Source organism: Panulirus ornatus, chromosome 14, assembly GCF_036320965.1.
Source record: "Panulirus ornatus isolate Po-2019 chromosome 14, ASM3632096v1, whole genome shotgun sequence".
Lineage (NCBI taxonomy): Eukaryota > Metazoa > Arthropoda > Malacostraca > Decapoda > Palinuridae > Panulirus > Panulirus ornatus.
The window spans coordinates 5,191,087-5,212,986 of NC_092237.1; the positions used below are offsets into that span (position 1 = coordinate 5,191,087).

At 38.2% G+C, this 21,900-nt stretch overlaps 1 protein-coding gene across 1 annotated transcript in view; it reads left to right on the forward strand.

Annotated features, from left to right (window-relative positions):
• The window catches only part of Vps13B (vacuolar protein sorting 13B), an 85,553-nt gene that overhangs the window by 49,819 nt on the left and 13,834 nt on the right, over positions 1 to 21,900 (forward strand). Inside the window, 11 exon segments of the mRNA XM_071669425.1 lie at positions 1,444 to 1,696; positions 2,404 to 2,579; positions 5,054 to 5,250; positions 5,471 to 5,611; positions 8,944 to 10,829; positions 10,994 to 11,500; positions 12,954 to 13,091; positions 14,957 to 15,106; positions 15,813 to 16,638; positions 17,360 to 17,551; positions 20,414 to 21,817. Of these exon segments, the coding sequence (XP_071525526.1) occupies positions 1,444 to 1,696; positions 2,404 to 2,579; positions 5,054 to 5,250; positions 5,471 to 5,611; positions 8,944 to 10,829; positions 10,994 to 11,500; positions 12,954 to 13,091; positions 14,957 to 15,106; positions 15,813 to 16,638; positions 17,360 to 17,551; positions 20,414 to 21,817 (5,870 nt within the window).

Consider the following 21,900-nt stretch of genomic DNA (forward strand, 5'->3'; position numbering starts at 1 on the left):
TTCATCCATTCCTGGTGCTACCCCGCCCCACAGGAAACGGCATCGCTACCTCCTGCCTCAGTGAGGTAGCACCAGACAAAAAAGGCCACATTTGTTCACACTCAGTCTCTGGCTGTCATATGTAATGCATCAAAACCACTACTCCCTATCCACATCCGAGCCCCACAAACCTTTCCATAGTTTACTCCAGACATTTCAGATGCCTTAGTAAATATGATTAGAAATAGTGGGAATACATTGCCTCAGGAAGAATGGTTTTAAGAAATAATAAGCAATGATTAAATGAATGTAGAGGTTGGGTTCAGTCACTAGCCAGGTGGGGTGGCGACGGGAATGAATAGGGGCAGACAGTATGAATTATGTACATGTATATATATGTATATGACTGTGTGTGTATATATATGTATACGTTGAGATGTGTAGGTGTGTATATGTGCGTGTGTGGACGTGTATGTATATACATGTGTATGTGGGTGAGTTGGGCCATTCTTTCGTCTGTTTCCTTGCACTACCCCGCTAAGGCGGGAGACAGCGACAAAGTATGATAAATAAATAATTGAATATATATATATATATATATATATATATATGTGTGTGTGTGTTTGTGTGTGTGTGTGTGTGTGTTTATAAGTGGATGGGCCCTTCTTTGTCTGTTTCCTGGTGTGACCTCACTTACGTGGGAAACGGCTATCAAGTATAGTAGATGAAATGATTATAAACCTCGCTTCAAGTCCACGACGTGTTATTTACTCCTCCTTAGTCACAGTGACAATTTGCTGGTTATTCTCTCTGAATTTTCTGTATACTTTCTAGCTTTTACCATGTTTAACTGTAAGTTTCTTATACCTTCAGCTATTACAAACAACCTCGAAAGGACCTAATGGTCTGTTGTTGTTTGAATTCCTTTGTATATCTTGTATTATATATTATTTTTTTTCTGTTTTAAACTACCATTTCCAATTAAGAAGGAGTAAAGGAGATGGAAGTTAGGGAAAAATTCTCTATCTTTGTCTTCTTATTTCAGTTTTTATTGAAGACCTGGCCAAGATGAAGACTTTTGTACATGACTGACACCTTTGGAGAAAGAGGGAGAGAGAGAAAAAAATCCCCATTATTTCACTCACACAAAGTTGAGGAGAAACTATTCTGTCACTCTTGGCATCCCCCATAAATGTGTTTGTCCACACCTTGGTCATGTTTTATGTACAAATCAGATCTCAGCCTTTATTTGATTACAGCTATGTGACTTTGTATGCAGATGCATACTGATGAGGGTTTTAGCATTTTACCAGTAGTAGTTGGCATGACTTACATTTTATGACTTAATGGCAAAGTATGTAATCAGAGATTACCTGTGTACTTTTGTGGGTGATCTTGTTGAATGCTGACACCATACTGAGTAAGAGTTTGATTTTTGTGTTAGCCATGATGTTTTACTTTCAGGCTAGTTACTCAAATGCTTGCTAGTGGGCGACAGGGAAGAACTGCTCACACACCTTCAGACATACCTGACAGTGGAGTGGACTGTGATATTTCATCAGTGGAGCTTTCAAAGGGGATGATCAGCCAAAGAATTGCAGGAAGCAGCAACACATGGTCATTTGTACCTCTAGAATTACTGATCACTGGTGGGAAGATCACAGCTAGTATCTTTGACCGAGGGATTGTGGAAGATGGACAAAAGTTCAGTGTTAAGGTGAAAAACTGTGTTTGCAATGTGTTGTAAAGAGTTAAATGGATAATTCTTATTAAGATATCGGGATAGCTGATATGCAGTTAAGTTTGTGAATAAGATTAAGGCAGTATAGATTAGAGTAAGAAAGTTGGTTAATTGATGGATTGGACTGAGGTTTGTCTTGTACGAAATGTTCAAAGCATGCATGTGATGTAGAAAGAAAATGATAATATTTTCAGAAATTTATGAAATGTATTATAATGACTTTGATTGCTTATCTTAAACCACTCCCTCATGAGCAATGAATAATTGATGGATTGGACTGAGGTTTGTCTTGTACGAAATGTTCAAAGCATGCATGTGATGTAGAAAGAAAATGATAATATTTTCAGAAATTTATGAAATGTATTATAATGACTTTGATTGCTTATCTTAAACCACTCCCTCATGAGCAATGTCTGTGATTCATCTCATTCCGTATCCAGTATGCTTTTTCTACCTATATGGCTGTGTCCCTTATGGGTTTCCTTTGCACAAACAAACTGAAGAAGAATGGAATGCTTTTTGGGAGGAACTAAGTACTTTGGCAATTTTGATGCAGGAAATTGAATCTTTAACTGTCAGTAAAGTACTAGATTTTATGTAAATGGTTACCAAAGCACAGTCTTAATATTATAAGGTAGGACCAAAGCACATTCTTATTATTATAAGGTAGCTGTACTTGGTAGGGATGGCAGCGCAGTAAACTTGAACAGCGGGCTAAGAAAAGGGAACGTGAATTAGTTGCTGAGGCTGCATCAACTGAGTCCGAACCATCACCAAAGCGACTACCTTATCATCGTCAGCGACTTCCAGCTAGAGATGCTGACTCTGATTCTCACTCAGAAAAGGAGGTTGAGGATGGGTAAGCCAAATTTCCTTTATTTGACTTGGGTTATAGGGAAAGGCTATGGTTCTGATGTAACAACTGAGAGAAGTCATTCAGAATGATGCATAATCCTGTTCATTTTATAGTAATTCACAACCAGTTCATGTAAAAAAAATGTATTTGTGAATTTTTTAAGAACATTCATTTATATATATTTCCCTTTATTTGATTTTCTAAAGTCTAGAGTTGAGATGATTCACCATATTTTAAGACTAGTTCATCTCTTCCATAAAATGGTAAAATCTTTAGATTACCCCTTGATAAGTGTAATTTTGTCTTAGTAGAAAATGCTAGGGAACATGATTAGGAGCATGAGTTGGTAATGAAGATTGTACAATTTTCACCCCAGTCTCAACATAAACTGGATATTTAATTTATAAAGAATTACTAGAAAGATTGATTTTATTGAAATTTTTTTTAAGGTGGTTTTAAACGTATACACTAAAAATTAATTGATAACTGGCAGTCATTTTATGAAACTATGCTCACTTGTATAGTATTCTGGTTTATCAGTATTTTATACAACAGAATAGTACTGTATTTGAATCCAAGAATTTTACAGAAGTCCTGCAGAGGGGAGGAGGAACAGAATTAGATTCAGAAGATGAGTTTGGAGGCAGATAAAGATTTGTTTTATCACAAGTTTCTTTCATCTGTTTCCTTGTGCTACCTTGTTAATGCGGGTGACAGCGACAAAGTATAATATGAATGAATAACAAGTTTCTTAGGAAATATTGCAGATGACATCAAAAGGGTATATATAGAACAGATATAGGTAAAAGAGGAGGAAGAGGGGGACCTTCCCTACCAAAGAAGATTATTCTCTTAGAAGCCAGAGATCATGTGGGTTCACATTTAAGCTTTTGTACTCTGTTACCATTAGGGAAATGGAAATGTGTAAGGAAGTATGGAACAGATTAACCGTGCACAAGATGACAAAGCAAGATGATTTTATATATGTGTAAAAGTTTGTATCACTTTGATAGATCTTTATTTGAGGATGTGCAAGAGTGGTCTGGGAGGCTTTATGTATCTAATTTTCTCCTAGGAGTTAGGGACAGATTTAATTATGATACATTGATTGCTAAATAGATTTAGCATTATCAGAGAGCAACATAAGAAAACACTTCATCCAAAAAGATTTTTTCCCCAAGATATTGTACTGTATCTTCTTAAATCCACCTTTTTAGGTATCACCAGTATTATAATCCATTTTGAACAGTACTGCAGTGATTTGAGATTCAGAGCTAGGTGAGATTCAGAATAGCCACCAAGATTCTTTTTGTACACTAACAGCAAGTTTTACAGTAATTCCAAATCGGTGAAAAAAATGTTACTACACATTGCATAAAGACGTAAAATGGTTTTGACTGGACACAAAATGGTTTTGACTGAGAAAGATTTTCTCAGCCTTACCAGGGTAAGCTAAAGATGTTGTTGCTCAAAACCCAAGCCTAGGTCTTTGTTTGTTAGACAGAATACTACCAGAAAATTGTACATGTAATCATATATGATCATCCCAATACCGTTAATAGGCATTACTGGACCTTACATGCTTGTGGTTATGCTGCAAGTGAAAAGTCCCTTTAGCAGGGCTGAATCACAGTCAGTTGATGAAAGAAAGTACAATCTTGTTTAGGGGCTTCTCTCTCGAAAGGAGTCCATCATTTCCCTATCACTGGAAGTTGTGCAGCCTTGAAGCAGCAGGAACCCCTTCAGAGAAAGGAATTCTATGATAATAACTACTACTAACAATTCAAATATGCTCTAAGAAAAAAGGCAACACTTTGGCTGCTCCTCTGGACCCTCATTGGAAGTGAGATGATCTTGCTTAGTGGATTATCCATCATAGCTATCCTAACTTGCAGGCATCCCTTGTCCACAAATCAGACCCTCAGATGGCTGACCTTGTACTAGTCCTGCAGGGACCTTTAATCAAGGCCCCAGTTTTTGGTTTGGAAAGATGCTATAGACTTGGCCTATCATACTATACACTTATATTATTACACATATATGTCCACGTGTCCCCACATATACATGTGTACACCAAAAAGGCATTGGAAAAGACCTTGCTTTCAGCCACTGTCCTCTTATTGGTCACAGCTTCCCTGGGCATGTCGTGGGATACTTGATGGTGACATTGGTTACTAGCATATGCTTTTTGTACAGGATCATAACTAAAAAAAGATCATCACTTTTTTGAAAGGAGATATTTTCATATTAAGAAAACTACCAGTGCATTTGATATTGTAAGAAGGTACATATTGTAGTATGATTATTAATTTTCATTATAATGGTATTTTTATATTTACAATTCTGTTCTTCAGTATTCCATGTTTGTCATGCACAAGTGTGTGAAGCATTAGATATATGTGGTGAAATGTTATCAGTAAAAGTATGTAAGTGATGATACATAGAGAGCCTTCATTTGGTCATAACATGTTTCACAGGTATGAAGGATCTGAAGAGGGTTCAGTCTGTGATGGTGGAGGAGTCAATCTAAGGCAGCCACGGATTTCACCATTACTGTTTGTGGTTGTGTCTCAGCCTCATGCATTTCTGTCTTGTCAGCCAATCAAGCAAAAATTGGACATTTCTTGTTTCAACTTTATCCTTCGTAGTGTTGTTAAAGGCTTTTCTGTCAAGGGTACGTTGTTTTTACTCATGTTAGAGGTTTGTAGAGTATTATATATATTTCACAACAAACTCTTATTTCTTTAATTTCAAATATGTGTTTTGAAAATTTGATACTCTGTATCTTACAAAATTGTACTTTTTTGTTTTCCTGATTATGGGTTGATATGCAGAATATCTTTTAGTAGTATGATTACTAAAACTTTAGAATTTTTTTAAAATCATTGTTTCAGCAACTGAATCAAAGCAACTCCCATGTGCTGAGGATTACACAACTTCATGGTTAGAGACAAAGCCTGGAGATCCACATCCAAAGACTGGTATTCTTCCTGCATTGTTAGTAATTTCAGCCACAGATTTCCTTCATAAGCCATGTAAGTAAAGGTGACTATATATGTTATAAAGATGAATGTTATACCTAGTGACTTTAGCAGATAAGAGATCATTAGATCATCAGAGGTTAGTTCCATGATAACCATTTTTGAGCTTGGGATACTGTTATATGTATGTCATTTCAGCAAAATTAATGCATACCCATGAATGTATTATATCAAGCACAGTATGAATAGAATATCATTGTGATATAACAGTATTTTAATCAAAAACTTTAAAAAAATGAGTAACATCTCTTGAACATCAGGAGGTCAGGTTATGTCTTGTTTTCATCATGTATTTAATCGTATTTTACATTGAAATACATCATGTTTTATCAAGACTACTATTTATTTCTGAGAATATATTCATTCAGGTACAGTTAAGGTTGTTGTTGTAGAGTATTATATATATTTCACAACAGACTCTTATTTCTTTAATTTCAAATATGTGTTTTGATAAAGTTGATACTCTGTATCTTACAAAATTGTACTTTTTTGTTTTCCTGATTATGGGTTGATATGCAGAATATCTTTTAGTAGTATGATTACTAAAACTTAGTTGTTGTTCGCTGATGATACAGCGCTGGTGGCTGATTCATGTGTGAAACTGCAGAAGCTGGTGACTGAGTTTGGTAAAGTGTGTGAAAGAAGAAAGTTAAGAGTAAATGTGAATAAGAGCAAGGTAATTAGGTACAGTAGGGTTGAGGGTCAAGTCAATTGGGAGGTAAGTTTGAATGGAGAAAAACTGGAGGAAGTAAAGTGTTTTAGATATCTGGAAGTGGATCTGGCAGCGGATGGAACCATGGAAGCGGAAGTGGATCATAGGGTGGGGGAGGGGGCGAAAATCCTGGGAGCCTTGAAGAATGTGTGGAAGTCGAGAACATTATCTTGGAAAGCAAAAATGGGTATGTTTGAAGGAATAGTGGTTCCAACAATGTTGTATGGTTGCGAGGCGTGGGCTATGGATAGAGTTGTGCGCAGGAGGATGGATGTGCTGGAAATGAGATGTTTGAGGACAATGTGTGGTGTGAGGTGGTTTGATCGAGTAAGTAACGTAAGGGTAAGAGAGATGTGTGGAAATAAAAAGAGCGTGGTTGAGAGAGCAGAAGAGGGTGTTTTGAAATGGTTTGGGCACATGGAGAGAATGAGTGAGGAAAGATTGACCAAGAGGATATATGTGTCGGAGGTGGAGGGAACGAGGAGAAGTGGGAGACCAAATTGGAGGTGGAAAGATGGAGTGAAAAAGATTTTGTGTGATTGGGGCCTGAACATGCAGGAGGGTGAAAGGAGGGCAAGGAATAGAGTGAATTGGATCGATGTGGTATACCGGGGTTGATGTGCTGTCAGGGCATGTGAAGCGTCTGGGGTAAACCATGGAAAGCTGTGTAGGTATGTATATTTGCGTGTGTGGACGTATGTATATACATGTGTATGGGGGTGGGTTGGGCCATTTCTTTCGTCTGTTTCCTTGCGCTACCTCGCAAACGCGGGAGACAGCGACAAAGAAAAAAAAAAAAAAAAACAGTTAAGGTAAAATATACTTGTCATGTAATAGTGTTTTTAACTGAAAATTATTTGAAAAACACACACCATGTAGCTGATATGGCAAAGCCCTGGTCGCGGAGGCTTTGCCTTTGCCTTTGCATTGGCCCTTCCTAAGTGTCAGCAAGGTAGCGCCAGGAAACAGACGAAAAATGGCCCATCCACTCATTTACAGATTATTTATTTATTAGTTTATCATGTCTATCCGTGGGGATAGGGGAGAAAGAATACTTCTCACATATTCCCTGCTTGTCGTAGAAGGCGACTAAAAGGGAAGGGAATGGGGGGCTGGAAATCCTCCCCTCATTTTTTTTTTTTTTTAAACTTTCCAAAAGAAGGAACAGAGAAGGGGGCCAGGTGAGGATATTCCCTGAAAGGCCCAGTCCTCTGTTCTTAATGCTACCTCGCTAATGCAGGAAATAGCATATATTATGAAAGAAAAGAAAACTTTGCTGCTGTCTCCTGCGTTAGCGAGGTAGCCCAAGGAAACAGACGAAAGAACGGCCCAACCCACCTTCATACACATGTATATACATACACGTCCACATGCGCACATATACATACCTATAAATTTCAACGTATACATATGTATACATACACAGACATATACATATATACACATTACATAATTCATACTTGCTGCCTTTATTCATTCCTGTTGCCATCCCGCCACACATGAAATGGCACCCCCTTCCCCCGCATGCATGTGAGGTAGCGCTAGGAAAAGACAACAAAAGCCACATTCGTTCACACTTAGTCTCTAGCTGTCATGTATAATGCACCAAAACCACAGCTCCCTTTCCACATCCAGGCCCCACAGAACTTTTCATGGTTTATCCCAGATGCTTCACATTCCCTGGTTCAGTCCATTGACTGCGCGTCGACCCTGGTATACCACATCATTCCAATTTACTCTATTCCTTGCATGCCTTTCACCCTCCTGCATGTTCAGGCCCCGATCGCTCAAAATCTTTTTCACTCCGTCCTTCCACCTCCAATTTGGTCTCCCACTTCTCGTTCCCTCCACCTCTGACACATATATCCTCGTTGTCAATCTTTCCTCACTCATTCTCTCCATGTGACCAAATCGTTTCAAAACACCCTCTTCTGCTCTCTCAACCACTCTTTTTATTAACACACATCTCTCTTACCCTTTCATTACTTACTCAATCAAACCACCTCACACCACATATTGTCCTCAAACATCTCATCTCCAACACATTCACCCTGCTCTGCACAACCCTGTGTATAGCCCATGCCTCACAACCATATAACATTGTTAGAACCACTATTCCTTCAAACATACCCATTTTTGCTCCGAGATAATGTTCTCTCCTTCCACTCATTCTTCAATGCTCCCAGAACCTTTGCCCCCTCCCCCACCCTGTGACACTTCTGCTTCCATGGTTTCATCCACTGCTAAATCCACTCCTAGATATCTAAAACACTTCACTTCCTCCAGCTTGTCCCTCAACCCTACTGAACCTAATTACCTTGCTCCTATTTATTTACTCTTAGCTTTCTTCTTTCACACACTGCCAAACTCAGTCACCAACTTCTGCAGTTTCTCTGCTGTATCATCAGCAAACAACAACTCACTCACTTCCCAAGCCCTCTCATCCACAACAGACTGCATACTTGCCCCTTTCTCCAAAACTCTTGCATTCGCCTCCCTAACAACCCCATCCATAAACAAATTGAGCAACCATGGAGACATTTATGGTAATTTTAAATTGTTATTAGAATATATCATATCAAACTCTGTTTCTTATGGTTTCTTTTTCCCACAGCTCGAATAAACATTGAAGTGGGAAGACCAGTTCGCCTTTATTTGAGTGAAAGTCGTTGGCAGCAAGTTTTTCATGTTATGAGTTGTTTGTCAAAAGTCTTACCATCTGTGACTGCTGCCACAGAGAAGGAAGGAAGAAAGGCAACTGTTAGTGATCAGAGCAAGACTAAAGTGTCTGAAACTTCCATGCCTGAATTACTACGACAATCTTTGGCAAATCTTGATAGCATTTCATTTGTAACTAGTCAAGTAGTAGTTAACTGTGAAGTTTTGAAATCTCATAAAGCAAAAAGTGAAGTGCACAGCAGTGTTTCAGGAATTAAATTTTGTGTTTCTACATCAAGAAAGCGATCAAATCAAGTTCAGGATGCAAGGTTAGATGTCATCTCAGAAATTACTGTTAGTGCTGACATTCTTGACCTTCAGTTAAAAACTATTTATCATTCCCTGAAGCTCCAGTCTTTCCTAAAACCATGGACTGTGTCTGGTGAATTGAAGCTACTGTGGCTACAGTGGAGTTCAGAGCCATATATAGAAATCAGAATTGATACTGAAACCCTGACTGTAGATCTAGGACCAGAACATTTCTTTTGTTTCTTGGATGTATACAGTCATGTTTCTCCTTTCATTTGTATGAAAAACAAGGAACAATATCCAAAGTGTCCATCTAAGCCTCCAGAAAAGGAAGATCATCATGATATATTATACCAAGATGATTTGCGTGCTGGAATATTTCAGTATGTAAGTCTTGCACTAGAAGATCCAAAGCCATATCAGGTTGTTTTTGATAAGATGGCAGGAACTATGGTTTGGTGTTATCCAGAGCCAAGAACACTGACTAGAGTTGACATCTACCCAGTTCCATTTATTGCTGCATCAGAATATAGCACAATGACTGAGGCCCAGGACAAAGACCAAGTTTTATGTGCTCTACAATACTTTGATTCACTGCGTGATACTTTCATAACTTATCGTCAGTTCCAACTTTCTGAGTCAAAATTTTGTCAGCTTGACCTTCCAAGTTTTTATGAAAAGCAACATATTGCTGTTTCCTCAATGTGGAGAGTCTGTATTGATTTCTGTGAAGATGAAAGTAATTCAGGTGATGGACGGATAGTTGTGTCTCCAGGAGCCTTAGCTGCCTGTATGAGAGTGGACTCCATGTTTTCTGTAGATTTGCTTCCGCGAACACAGGCAGTAATAACAGTTGGACAGGCACAAGTTACGTTGTACAATCATTTGACTCTTACCGGGAAGAAACTTCCCAAGGAACTGAAATTTTTCAATCTAGACAGATTAGCACCAGAGGAGCAGCCATTCCTTACCCTCACTTTAGAAAACTTATTTGTACGTAACTACATATGGTCTTCTGCAATGCATGTGCAGTTAGGTGGGTCTGTAAGACTGGATGTTTTAAGCTACATTTTCCTGACAGACAGCTGTCTTCTTGAACCTACTTTCTTAGAGGCAAGTATAGTGAAGCAAGATGCTGATGGGCCAGACAAACCCAGCTGTATTGATTCTGTAATGTCAGTGAAACCAATGTTTATCCACATTAATCAGTCTATCATCCACACATTGAATGTTGCACAGGAGAGTTGGCATCAGGTGTCTGCTGCTGTATCAGATGTTTCCACTGGTCCTAATTTGGCGATCATAAGGAAATCTCCAGTGATATTTATGACAAATTACCTTATATGTAATGATACACTGGAAACAATAAGATTTGGTCAAGTAGGAACAGATGAAAATGTGCTCCTGGCATCACGAGGCTTGCATTTATATTGTTGGAGGAGTCACAAACTTTCCCCTCAGCTGCATGCTTGTATAGAAGGGGGCAAATGGAAGTGGTGTGACCCATTCACACTTGATATTGAAGGCTTACAGGTAAGATAAGGTAAAGTAGGTGTACATATTTGTATTCATTTTTTTTAAGATTATGATTGATATGCAGTTTGGAGTTTTGCTATGCATTAGATTTCAAGTCTTTATATGATTGCTACTGATGATGAAGTAATGCATATGCAAAAGAGACTTGTTCTTTTTGACAGGTACACACCATCCATCATGAGAATCGTCATTTTCACTTCCTGGTGATCATCAAAACTCTTTCACCTACTCAGAAGCTCATCACATTCTCAGGCCTTCTCTCAGTTGCCAATTGTCTCAGTGAAGATTTGGAATTTCGTGTAATAGAGACTTGCAAGGAGAAAGAATCTCCCAACCATTTAGCTACCCATATGCTTCGAAACAAGTTCGTGGCTCCATCGTATGTTGGAGAGGCTCATGGCATTCGAGTGAGGTTAATGGGCAACCCAACTGTTTGGTCTGGTGAAATTCCACTGTCATATGAACGTACCAAAGAGTCCATGCTTGTCAAAATCCCCTTAAAAGTAAAAGGTGAAAGTATCGTCTCTTGGTGTCGTGTGCTTCGACAAAGGGTTGGGGCAGTTTGGAGATTATTAGTGGTGTTCAGTCCCCAGTACATGGTCAGGTCACATCTTCCAAGACCTCTTATTCTACATGTCAGCACTCCAAGTAATAATAGTAGTCAACAGGTAGGTGGCTCTTTTTTCTGATAGATTTCAGTCTTTATTATTTACAAATATTTTAAGATAGGTATATCTGTGTTAGATGTAATTTAGCTGTATTACTTTCCGTGAAATGAAAATAATTGCATAAACAAAATAACCTCAAAACTACATTCAGTATGTAGCTCAGGATTGTTCTTTATTCATGAAATATAAACAAAACACAGCAGTAGTTTCAGAAGCAAGCTCTAGATGCCATGCTTTTTACCTTTTTTATTAAGTCAGTACTAAAATCTAATAGTGTGTAAATCTGATCGTTTTATTCAAAAGGACACATCATTGTCAAATTTTCATTTGATGAAGGAATAGATATTTTTGATTACCTTAAGAGTAATGGAATATATGCTGACAACTGTTCCCACTTTTAGAAACTGAAATGCAAGATGACACTGCTCTAGTGCTTGAGTTTGGAAAAGTGTATGAAAAGAGGAAGTTGAATGTTGATGTGAGTGATATTCAGGTTGTGAGGTTTAGCAAGAGGATGAAGCTGGTTGGTTTGAGTGTGAGTTTGAATGGAGATAACTAGGAAGAAGTAGAGTGTTTTAGCTACCTTGATGTGGACATAGCAATGGACAGAACTATGGAGGATGAAGTAAACCAGAAAGTAGATGACTGGTTGGGCATTGAAAAGTACGTGAAAGGAGGGCAACTGTTTGTACATTAGACAATATATGATGAACAACAATGTTTTACTTTTCATGATTTTCCACCTTGGTAATTTCTAAAAACTTTGTACTCCACAATTTCAGGAATTAGATAGATGTGCCAGTTGGTGGATTTCTTTATAGTCTATCTGTATTTTAATAAGATTTTAGACAACTGAAAAACATATGATCTCATCCAACATGGCAGGATTATTACTACAATCTTCTCATAAACTTTTCATATTTATGTTGTAAATATAGTGCACAGTATATTACTAAAGCCATATAGGCATGAGACATTATACTGTCTCAGATGATTTTAAATGTTATGCAGATTTTTGTATGTATGCTGAAGTTGTGGTCACCATCTTCATATAAATTGTTTTTCATGCTTATCACAGAATTTGAGCTGGTAATTCATTTAGCATCCTTTTCCTCCCATTTTTGCTTCCTAACCCATTGTTGTCTGTCTCCAAACTCTTTCTACTTTATGCAGTGATTTTCATAAATTTTGCTGAATTTCAATGAAAAGGGGCAAAGATACGATATATTTATGAGTTTTCAAATATCATTAGATATCTTTTATCTTGATTTCTCTTCAGAATAAGAATGTTAGAGTCGAAGGTCATAGGGCCATTTGTTTAGAATATATTGTGCATATATACAGGGCATGTACCACTGTCAGTTGCCATCTAGTTCTTCTTATAGATTTATTTAGAAACCCAGATTCGTTGCTTTGGATTTGACATGCACTGTGATTAAACTTTTTTCTTCAGGTTGTAGTGAAAGGTCGTGGACATACCCACACACTGCAGTGTGATGGCTCTGTTGCACACCAACTTACATTCCAGTTAAACTCAGAGTTTGAAGTGTCCAGTCCCTCAATTCCTTTGTCAAGAAGTTTGGCTGATCAGGTAACCAATAGATAGTGCAGTTCAGATATTAGATTACTGTTCGTAAATTAAGACCATGGTAAAATTTTAAGAATATAATGCATGTTCATGTTAAAAAACTTACACAGTTTTAAGTTTATGGATTGTTAGTGTATGGTTGGATAGCAGTTTGCAAATACCTGAATACAGTGTCCATAAAAAACCTTGTCTGAATCCCCATACATTTTCAAAGGCTATGTCCTACTTACATTTTAGTTCCTTGTCATTTCTCCTTTGGCCTTGAGTACCATCTGCAGACATGTTGGCATGGAATTGGTAAGGGTCCTGAAGTACTCTTAAGTCAAAATTTTAGTTCATAGGTCTTGATTTTCTGAATGAGGTGAGGCATTGATGAATGTTGCAGGAAGAAACAGCCTGACTATACATTCTGAGCACCTACTGTGACTAGAAATCTCGCATGTACCCACATTTTCTTGTATCCTTATGAGAATTTGGGCACTCTCTTCTATAAAAAGGTAAGAGCCAACCATCTTGGAGCACAGGTAGAAGAAACACAGTTCCTAGAATTGAAATTTCCAGATTGAAGTGGCAGGCAGGAAAAGAGAGAAAGAACTTCTTTCCCACAAGACAGCTTAAATACACTGAAGCTGGTTGCTGGTGCTCACACCATTAGAAACAAGTGTCTGAGCAACCAGATGTATGATGATTTCACTCTGATAGCATCATATGCTTTTATCCACAGTAAACTGTAGCTGTGTATTACCTTTGAAAATATATGGGGGAACAGACAGTGTTTTTGGCAGACACTGGAATTATTCATACCTGGTGGAGCCTTTCTGACATTATGTAAATGGTTCACATTATATAGAAATTAAAGGTTGCAGTATCTGATAAGTATTGAACAATATATCAGTCTCTTTTCTTTCCATGTGCCAAGATAGATTACAGTCTTTTGCCACTGCTTTGCCCTCAGTATATCCAGCAATGTCTGAAAAGTCATCAGGAAGTATGAGTTTTATCTGATTTGAGAGCATATTTCTTACCAATATGTGAGAAACTTTCGACACAATGCACAAACATAACATGGCCATAAATCTTATGGATTGCCCAAAGAAAATCTTCAATTTTGCTTTGGCAATCCTTTAAAGTCACCTGAACTTTTATAATTGTTGAGTGTATGAAATAACTTTTTTCCACGGAGGCTCCCCTCCCCCTTTTTTTCTGCAACAATTAACAGCCTTCCCTGGTCTTGAAATATTTTGTGTTGCTAGTTTGAGTGGCATTATTAACAATGCATGAGTCCTATGTACATTGTAATTAATTGTGTAATCTTGTTCAGCTCTTTATAAATTCATATTCCTCCCTTTCTTCTTTCTTCATTGTATGGGCAATTTTGGGCCTGGCTTTGCAGAGGAAATCTGTTTTGGTGTTTAAGAGAATGTTTTTATGTATAGTAGATAAGAACAGTCCAAACCAGTCTCTCCCCTCTTCTCAAATGGTTAATGTTCTCTCTTAATAAAGCTCTGATCCTTGTCTTGATCTCTGGATGGTGTGAGGAGCTGGGGTTAATTGGTTCATGCACAAAATTATACAATCTCCTTGGCTGTCATGATAAAGTTACCCTAGAGATTTTTAGCAAAGAATGGTGAAATCTCTTTGGAAATATTTTGATTACACTTTCCAGTTAGGCAGAGAAATTTTCCATTAGCATCAGAACAGGCAATTATACTATATTGAAATAGTTATTTACTATTAGTGCTGAGATTGAATTTAAGGCATACCATGGACACTTGATAGGTTTTTTGGCCCCCCCCCAAAAAAAAAAAAAAAAAAAACTTTTATGAGTTATGTCATTTGTACTAACTTTTTGATAATATCTTTCATAGATGAGACTTTCACAGTCTCAGGAAGCAGTGGATATCTCTTGGTACTTGCAGCAGTTATTTAATGGTCCTGAAGATCGTTGGCCATATGTGGACACCTCTGACTTTATGGGTGATGTTCTGTTTGCTGACCAGCCAAAAATTGATCTGCAGGTAAGGGGCTGAAAACCATGAATAGGAGAGGAAATGTTTTACTTCTCTTTAGTGTTATGTAATATTGGTTAGTGGGATAAGATAGAAGTTGACTTTCTGCCTGGTAAAATATCTTTGATTTTGGACTGATAATTGGTGACCCTCAATTTTAGACTGATATTTGTTGACCCTCTTCAGAAATAATGGTAATCATCAGTTACTAGGTTTCCACAACAATGAAATTATAGGTTTATATGCTGATGGTACAGTAATGTGTTGTCTTCTACATGCTTTATAGAGGGAAAATTATGGTTCTGCAAACAGTAAGAAAAAGTATGTAAATGCTAAAGTAATACACTTTAGCATTTGCATACTTTTACATGCATTTACGTACATGTGTGTTTACCAGCTGGAAAGAAAAATTCATATTAACCAGCCTCAGTAATAGGGTAGTTACTAGGTGGTGTTTTAAACCAACTTTGTTATCTAATTTATCAGACTTTTTGAAATGTCAGATGTTTAATCATGGAATTTTGCTGTTTTAAGTACCCTGTACTATAGTTGGATAATTTTAATTTTGTGTACTGAAGCCAAGGATAGATTTACTCATGTTGAAAGAATGTAACTGAGTATTACAGGTAGTGTATTAGGTATGTCATTTAAAGTAATACTTGATAGTAAAATGGTTAATGAGATTTTGGTAACAAGATATTCTTTTATGTTACAGGTTGGGTTCTCTGGTCTGTATCCTTACTGCAATACTCTTATGGTTGATATTCGACCATGGGCCTTAATAGTAAATCACACAGGAATTGAAGTTGTGCTTCAAGAGGCAGATTCTTCAAGCTGTTGGTTTGTCCCTCCTGGGGCTGTCTTTGCACCTCCAAAGCTTGATGGACTCTTCACAATTGGCCTGACAGAAAATGACCAACATTTCCATACTGTATCTTTGCAATTATCCAAGGAAGACAGATGGTACAGTCTGAAATTTGAGGGCCGGATCCCTCGAGAAGGCTTTACTAATCTCCGTATTCCAACTCAAGATAAAGTATGCTTCATCACTGTACTCTCAAGATATGAAGAAAACATTCAGATAATGCACCTTCTTCCTACCTATTCTATTGCTAATAATACTCAAGAGGAACTCACTGTGCGCTCTATGTATGTTTATGCTGGTGATACCAAGATCCAACTTCCTGTATCATTACCTTCTTTAGATCTGCCCTCCAGGTCAGGAACTACTGACTTGAAGGAAGTTCCACTACTGCTTTGGCACATTCTAAAAGATCCAGGTTCATCAAGCTCAGATGAAGAATTTTGTTGTATTCAGATAGGCCAGAATGGTTACCAGGCTCACCCTGTTGTGGTGAAGGATACACCTCCAGACCAACGGATGACTTTCACACTGCCTAATAATGATGCTGGGCCAGTCCTCAATAGATCATTATTAGTTACTTCTCACAAGTATCTTGGCCAGATGAAGATGATTGTACAATTGGACCCATCACCACAAATGATTCTGCACAATCACACTTCTGCATTACTGATTTTGGGTAAGCCTATTTATTGTTGTATGTTAAGATAGATAGGCTAAAGTTAGGTTACATGTGGAGCGTAAAACAAAATTTTCATGAGTCTGATTTGAAGCAACAGTGATCTTTGTCTCTGACTCATTGCATCATAGATAGCAGTTTTGTTCCATATTGTTCAAACTCCTATTTCCCAAGCCAAAACTGTGTTAGGGTTCACAAAGTTTCAGGATCAAACTCACTTAAGTAAGAGTTTTCTAGGCTTTGATATTTATCCAAGGAGACTACGAGTAACCCTCAATTGTTTTTATTTCCCTTCATATTCCATATGTTCATTTTGTTGAAGGTTTTAACTTTGGAAACATTGTTTAATGTGTAATGGATCATCACTCATGTAGATATCAATTGCAGGCTTTGAAAATTGTAAATCTTCATCCATAACAACACTGTTCTCAATAATGTAACTGTAACCAGATGTGAAATGTTTTAAGGTAAATTGAGTGGATCAAGTAACTAGAAAGTTGTAAAGAGGAGTAAAATTTAAAGCTAATGTTTTCCTACAACTTGGGTGATACCTAGATGTAAGTTTAATGCTCAGAGCATTGTGTGGATGTGGTGATTCTGCTTTGGTATGAATGTAAAGTGTGTTACCAGACTCTGAACACTGTATCATGAAAATGTGTCTGCCTTATCATTTTAAGGATTTAGTGCTACATACTGTATTTCATATATTCTACTATTACAGGTCAGAGTTCAACTAAGGAGGAAGGCATAATGGAAGAAGAGTTGGACATGTTTGCAGCTATGCCTTCAGTTCCACCTAGCAAAGCTGTCCATTACACATTTCCATACATTTCGCACAAATTCCCAGAGATTACGGCTAGTAATGCTGCATATCCACGTCTTCATTTCTCTCAACCAGACATCCTCAACAATGGTAGGTTATGTTCCACTAGATAGATGAGTGTTATGTACTTATAAGGACTCGATAGACTCCTATACTTTTTTCCTTCATTTTGCACAGGTTTACTATGAGCAAAGAAAGACTAACTATGAGGATCTGTATGTCAGAAGTGGAGGGAGCAAGGGGAAGGGGGATGTAGAAAGGAGGAAATGGAAGGACAGAGTTAAGGAGGATTTAGGGCATCAGGGCCTGAACTTTGAGAAGGATAAGAGGCATGCATGAGATAGAATGAATTGAGTTGGTGCGGAATATATAGGGTGATGTGCTGTCAGTGAGGTGAACCAGGGCTAGTCTTTGTCATGCAGTGGTCACCTGGCCTGTACTGTGCTAAAGTTGAAGAGTCATAGGAAAGGATGGTTGCATGACACTTCCTCACCTCCATACTATGACGTGACAGACTTCAGTGGGCTGCCATATGATTGTCAAGACCCTGTGAACAAGAATCTTCTGATCATATTTTACATAATAAATAGAGAAAGTGGATACTTGACCTTTTCTTTGCTAAGCTAGATAAAGTCAAGTCATTTAATATGTATTGAATATGAGAGACTCATTCCAGAGCCGAAGTCACTGAAGTTGCAAACGTATTAGCTGCTTTAACTGATTATTTTGTCCATGTATCCAGGACAAAAGTTACATTGTTGATTATATTGTCATTGTATTATGCAGCAAAGAAAGCTGTTGAAAGTCTATTGTATTTAGTTTTTTTTTTTTTTTTTTTGCCGCTGTCTCCCGCGTTTGCGAGGTAGCGCAAGGAAACAGACGAAAGAAATGGCCCAACCCACCCCCATACACATGTATATACATACGTCCACACACGCAAATATACATACCTACACAGCTTTCCATGGTGTACCCCAGATGCTTCACATGCCCTGATTCAATCCACTGACAGCACGTCAACCCCGGTATACCACATCGATCCAATTCACTCTATTCCTTGCCCTCCTTTCACCCTCCTGCATGTTCAGGCCCTGATCACACAAAATCTTTTTCACTCCATCTTTCCACCTCCAATTTGGTCTCCCACTTCTCGTTCCCTCCACCTCCGACACATATATCCTCTTGGTCAATCTTTCCTCACTTATTCTCTCCATGTGCCCAAACCATTTCAAAACACCCTCTTCTGCTCTCTCAACCACGCTCTTTTTATTTCCACACATCTCTCTTACCCTTACATTACTTACTCTATCAAACCACTTCACACCACACATTGTCCTCAAACATCTCATTTCCAGCACATCCATCCTCCTGCGCACAACTCTATCCATAGCCCACGCCTCGTAACCATACAACATTGTTGGAACCACTATTCCTTCAAACATACCCATTTTTGCTTTCCGAGATAATGTTCTCGACTTCCACACATTCTTCAAGGCTCCCAGGATTTTCGCCCCCTCCCCCACCCTATGATCCACTTCCGCTTCCATGGTTCCATCCGCTGCCAGATCCACTCCCAGATATCTAAAACACTTTACTTCCTCCAGTTTTTCTCCATTCAAACTTACCTCCCAATTGACTTGACCCTCAACCCTACTGTACCTAATAACCTTGCTCTTATTCACATTTACTCTTAACTTTCTTCTTTCACACACTTTACCAAACTCAGTCACCAGCTTCTGCAGTTTCTCACATGAATCAGCCACCAGCGCTGTATCATCAGCGAACAACAACTGACTCACTTCCCAAGCTCTCTCATCCCCAACAGACTTCATACTTGCCCCTCTTTCCAAAACTCTTGCATTCACCTCCCTAACAACCCCATCCGTAAACAAATTAAACAACCATGGAGACATCACACACCCCTGCCGCAAACCTACATTCACTGATCATAGTTTTTCATATTTATGTTAATTCAATTTTGTATTTTTCATTGAAGCAGTTCATGTACATATTTTTCTAATTAGAGGGACTAAGTTATTGCTGCTATCTAGGGTGTGATATGGAAGAGCAAATAAGGGAGAGCAGTACAGGGTAGAAGAATCATTGATCCCATAATAGAATAATGAAGGATTGAGGTGTAACTTTGGAAGCAAAGAAAAGATTAAGAGATGGCATAGTCCTCCTGACTATGACCTATGCAGCCAAAACATGGACATGTGATGAGTTGTAGAAGTCAAGAATCCTGGCTATGGAATTGAGCTGTTTGAGAGGAGCATATGGTATGGCTAAGTGGAATGAAGAAAGAAATGAGAGGGTGTATTAGAGATCTGGTGTGGCTGGAAATGCAAAGGGAATGAATTGTCGGAGTAACACATTAGATGCAACATAATACTTGAAAGTGGTTTGAGCACGTGGAAGGAATGCAAGACTGACTTTAAAGAAGAGTGTATGATATTATGATTAAAGGAGTTGGAATGAAAGGAATACCATTTAAGACATGGGGAAGTGGAATGGTAGAGTATCGGAGGGAGAAAAATGATGAAAGAATGCGCGGAATAGTGTATGCGAGGGAGGCATGTAAGGACAAGGATAAGTGGAGACTTTTCCTGTGGCTACTCCCTTGATGGAAGTTCTTAGAGGGAATGGACATCAGCGATATAGATAGATAGATAGTTACTGCAGCTGAATTGCAATGTACAGTGAAGTTAGATTATATTTTATACTGACAAAAAATAATTTATTGATATTAACTTAGCACAGTTAGCTACTGTCATAGAAATGTAAAATTTTTTTTATTGCTTATCAAGGAACATTGAATATTTGATATCACAGTAAATATTTAATATCAGTAAATATTTAGTATCATCCACTTAGAATTTATATGGCAGTACCTTTCATGTCCTGAATAATTTCTAGTACTTGTATTGTACATTTAATTTTTTGGTTTTACAGCTGAGACTGAGGAAGTACTCTGGAGTCAGGGTGTGGACATTCAGCAGCACTATGACCAGTTTGTCAGTATCCCAGGCTATGGAGATGTCAAAGTTCGGATAGAGCATGTTGCACATACTACCCATGTGTTCATTGATCCAGTCAGCAGAGTAGAGGTTTCTGCAAGGGATATCCGAAGTCGCATAGCAGCTGAACCATCTAAGGGTCGAGTTGCCACATCAACCAATAAGGGTAGAGCCATTAAAGAAAAGGAAGGAGTAATGTTTGAGGTAGAACATGCAGCTCCACCTGAAATACCTGTGAGTGCTGAGGAATCACCTGTCATGGAAACTGTCTCTGAAAAGAAAATATCTGATGAAGCACTGTCCCTGGCTCCAGTGACACCACCAAAGAAAGAAATGAAATCAACCACAGTGGTTTATTGCACATTCATTTGTACCCAGATTGTGTTAGTTTTGAAGGATGATGTGAGTGACCAGAAAAATATATCTGAGATAATGAGACTCACTTTAGATAATTTCATTGTGAGTTTAAGACCCAAAATTGATCTGTCTGAGAAGCTTCGTGCACTTGATTATAGAGTTAAGGAGCGTGTTGAAGTTAATGTCTTTGTTGGTGACGCACAGATAGATAATCAGCTCTTTGTATCTGGAAAATATGACTTTCCAGTAATACTAATAAGACAAGATATAGAATCAGCCCCAAAATTCTCACCACTGGATCCCATTGAAAGAGCTATACAGATTTCTCACAACAATGCACTTTTTACTTTGTCTGTAGTCTTAGAGCGATCTCCTACAAATATGTGCATACACTCCGTCCACATAAAGATGAAGCCCATTACTTTGTATGCCGAAGATGCAGTATTCTACTCCCTCATGGAAATTCTTTCATCTTTTCTACCAGCATCAAAGCACAAGATTAGAAAATTTGGGGAAGATAGAGAGAGAAATGAAGAAGAAGAGAATCTTCCAGTTGTGATGAGAATGCCAAGAGAAGTATTGCTGAAGTCTAGAGCCATGACTCACCCTATTCACATATCTCAATTAACCATTGAGCCTGTGTCTGTGTTACTGAGTGTCCATGCATCAGTTAAACTGTATGTTGCTCTAGATCAGTCTCCCCTTAACTTTGGGTGTTTTCAACGACATGAGATCATGACAACAAGTTACAGTCTAGGGCACAACCTGACAATGCATTATCTGTCAGGGGCACTCATTCGGGCTGGATGGGTTGTGGGATCCCTTGATTTACTTGGGAATCCTGGAGGATTTGCAAGGACAGTTGGTTCAGGAGTGAGGGATTTTGTGCAGCTTCCTTATGAAGGAATTCTTCAGGGTCCATGGGCATTCATTGCTGGAGTAACGCATGGTTCAGTTTCATTGGTTAAGCATCTTACAGCAGGTAAGAACTGAGATTGTTGAATGAATTACCTTCTGCTTTTGTGGTATACCATTGTTGTATTGTGATAAAGCACTTCTTGTAAA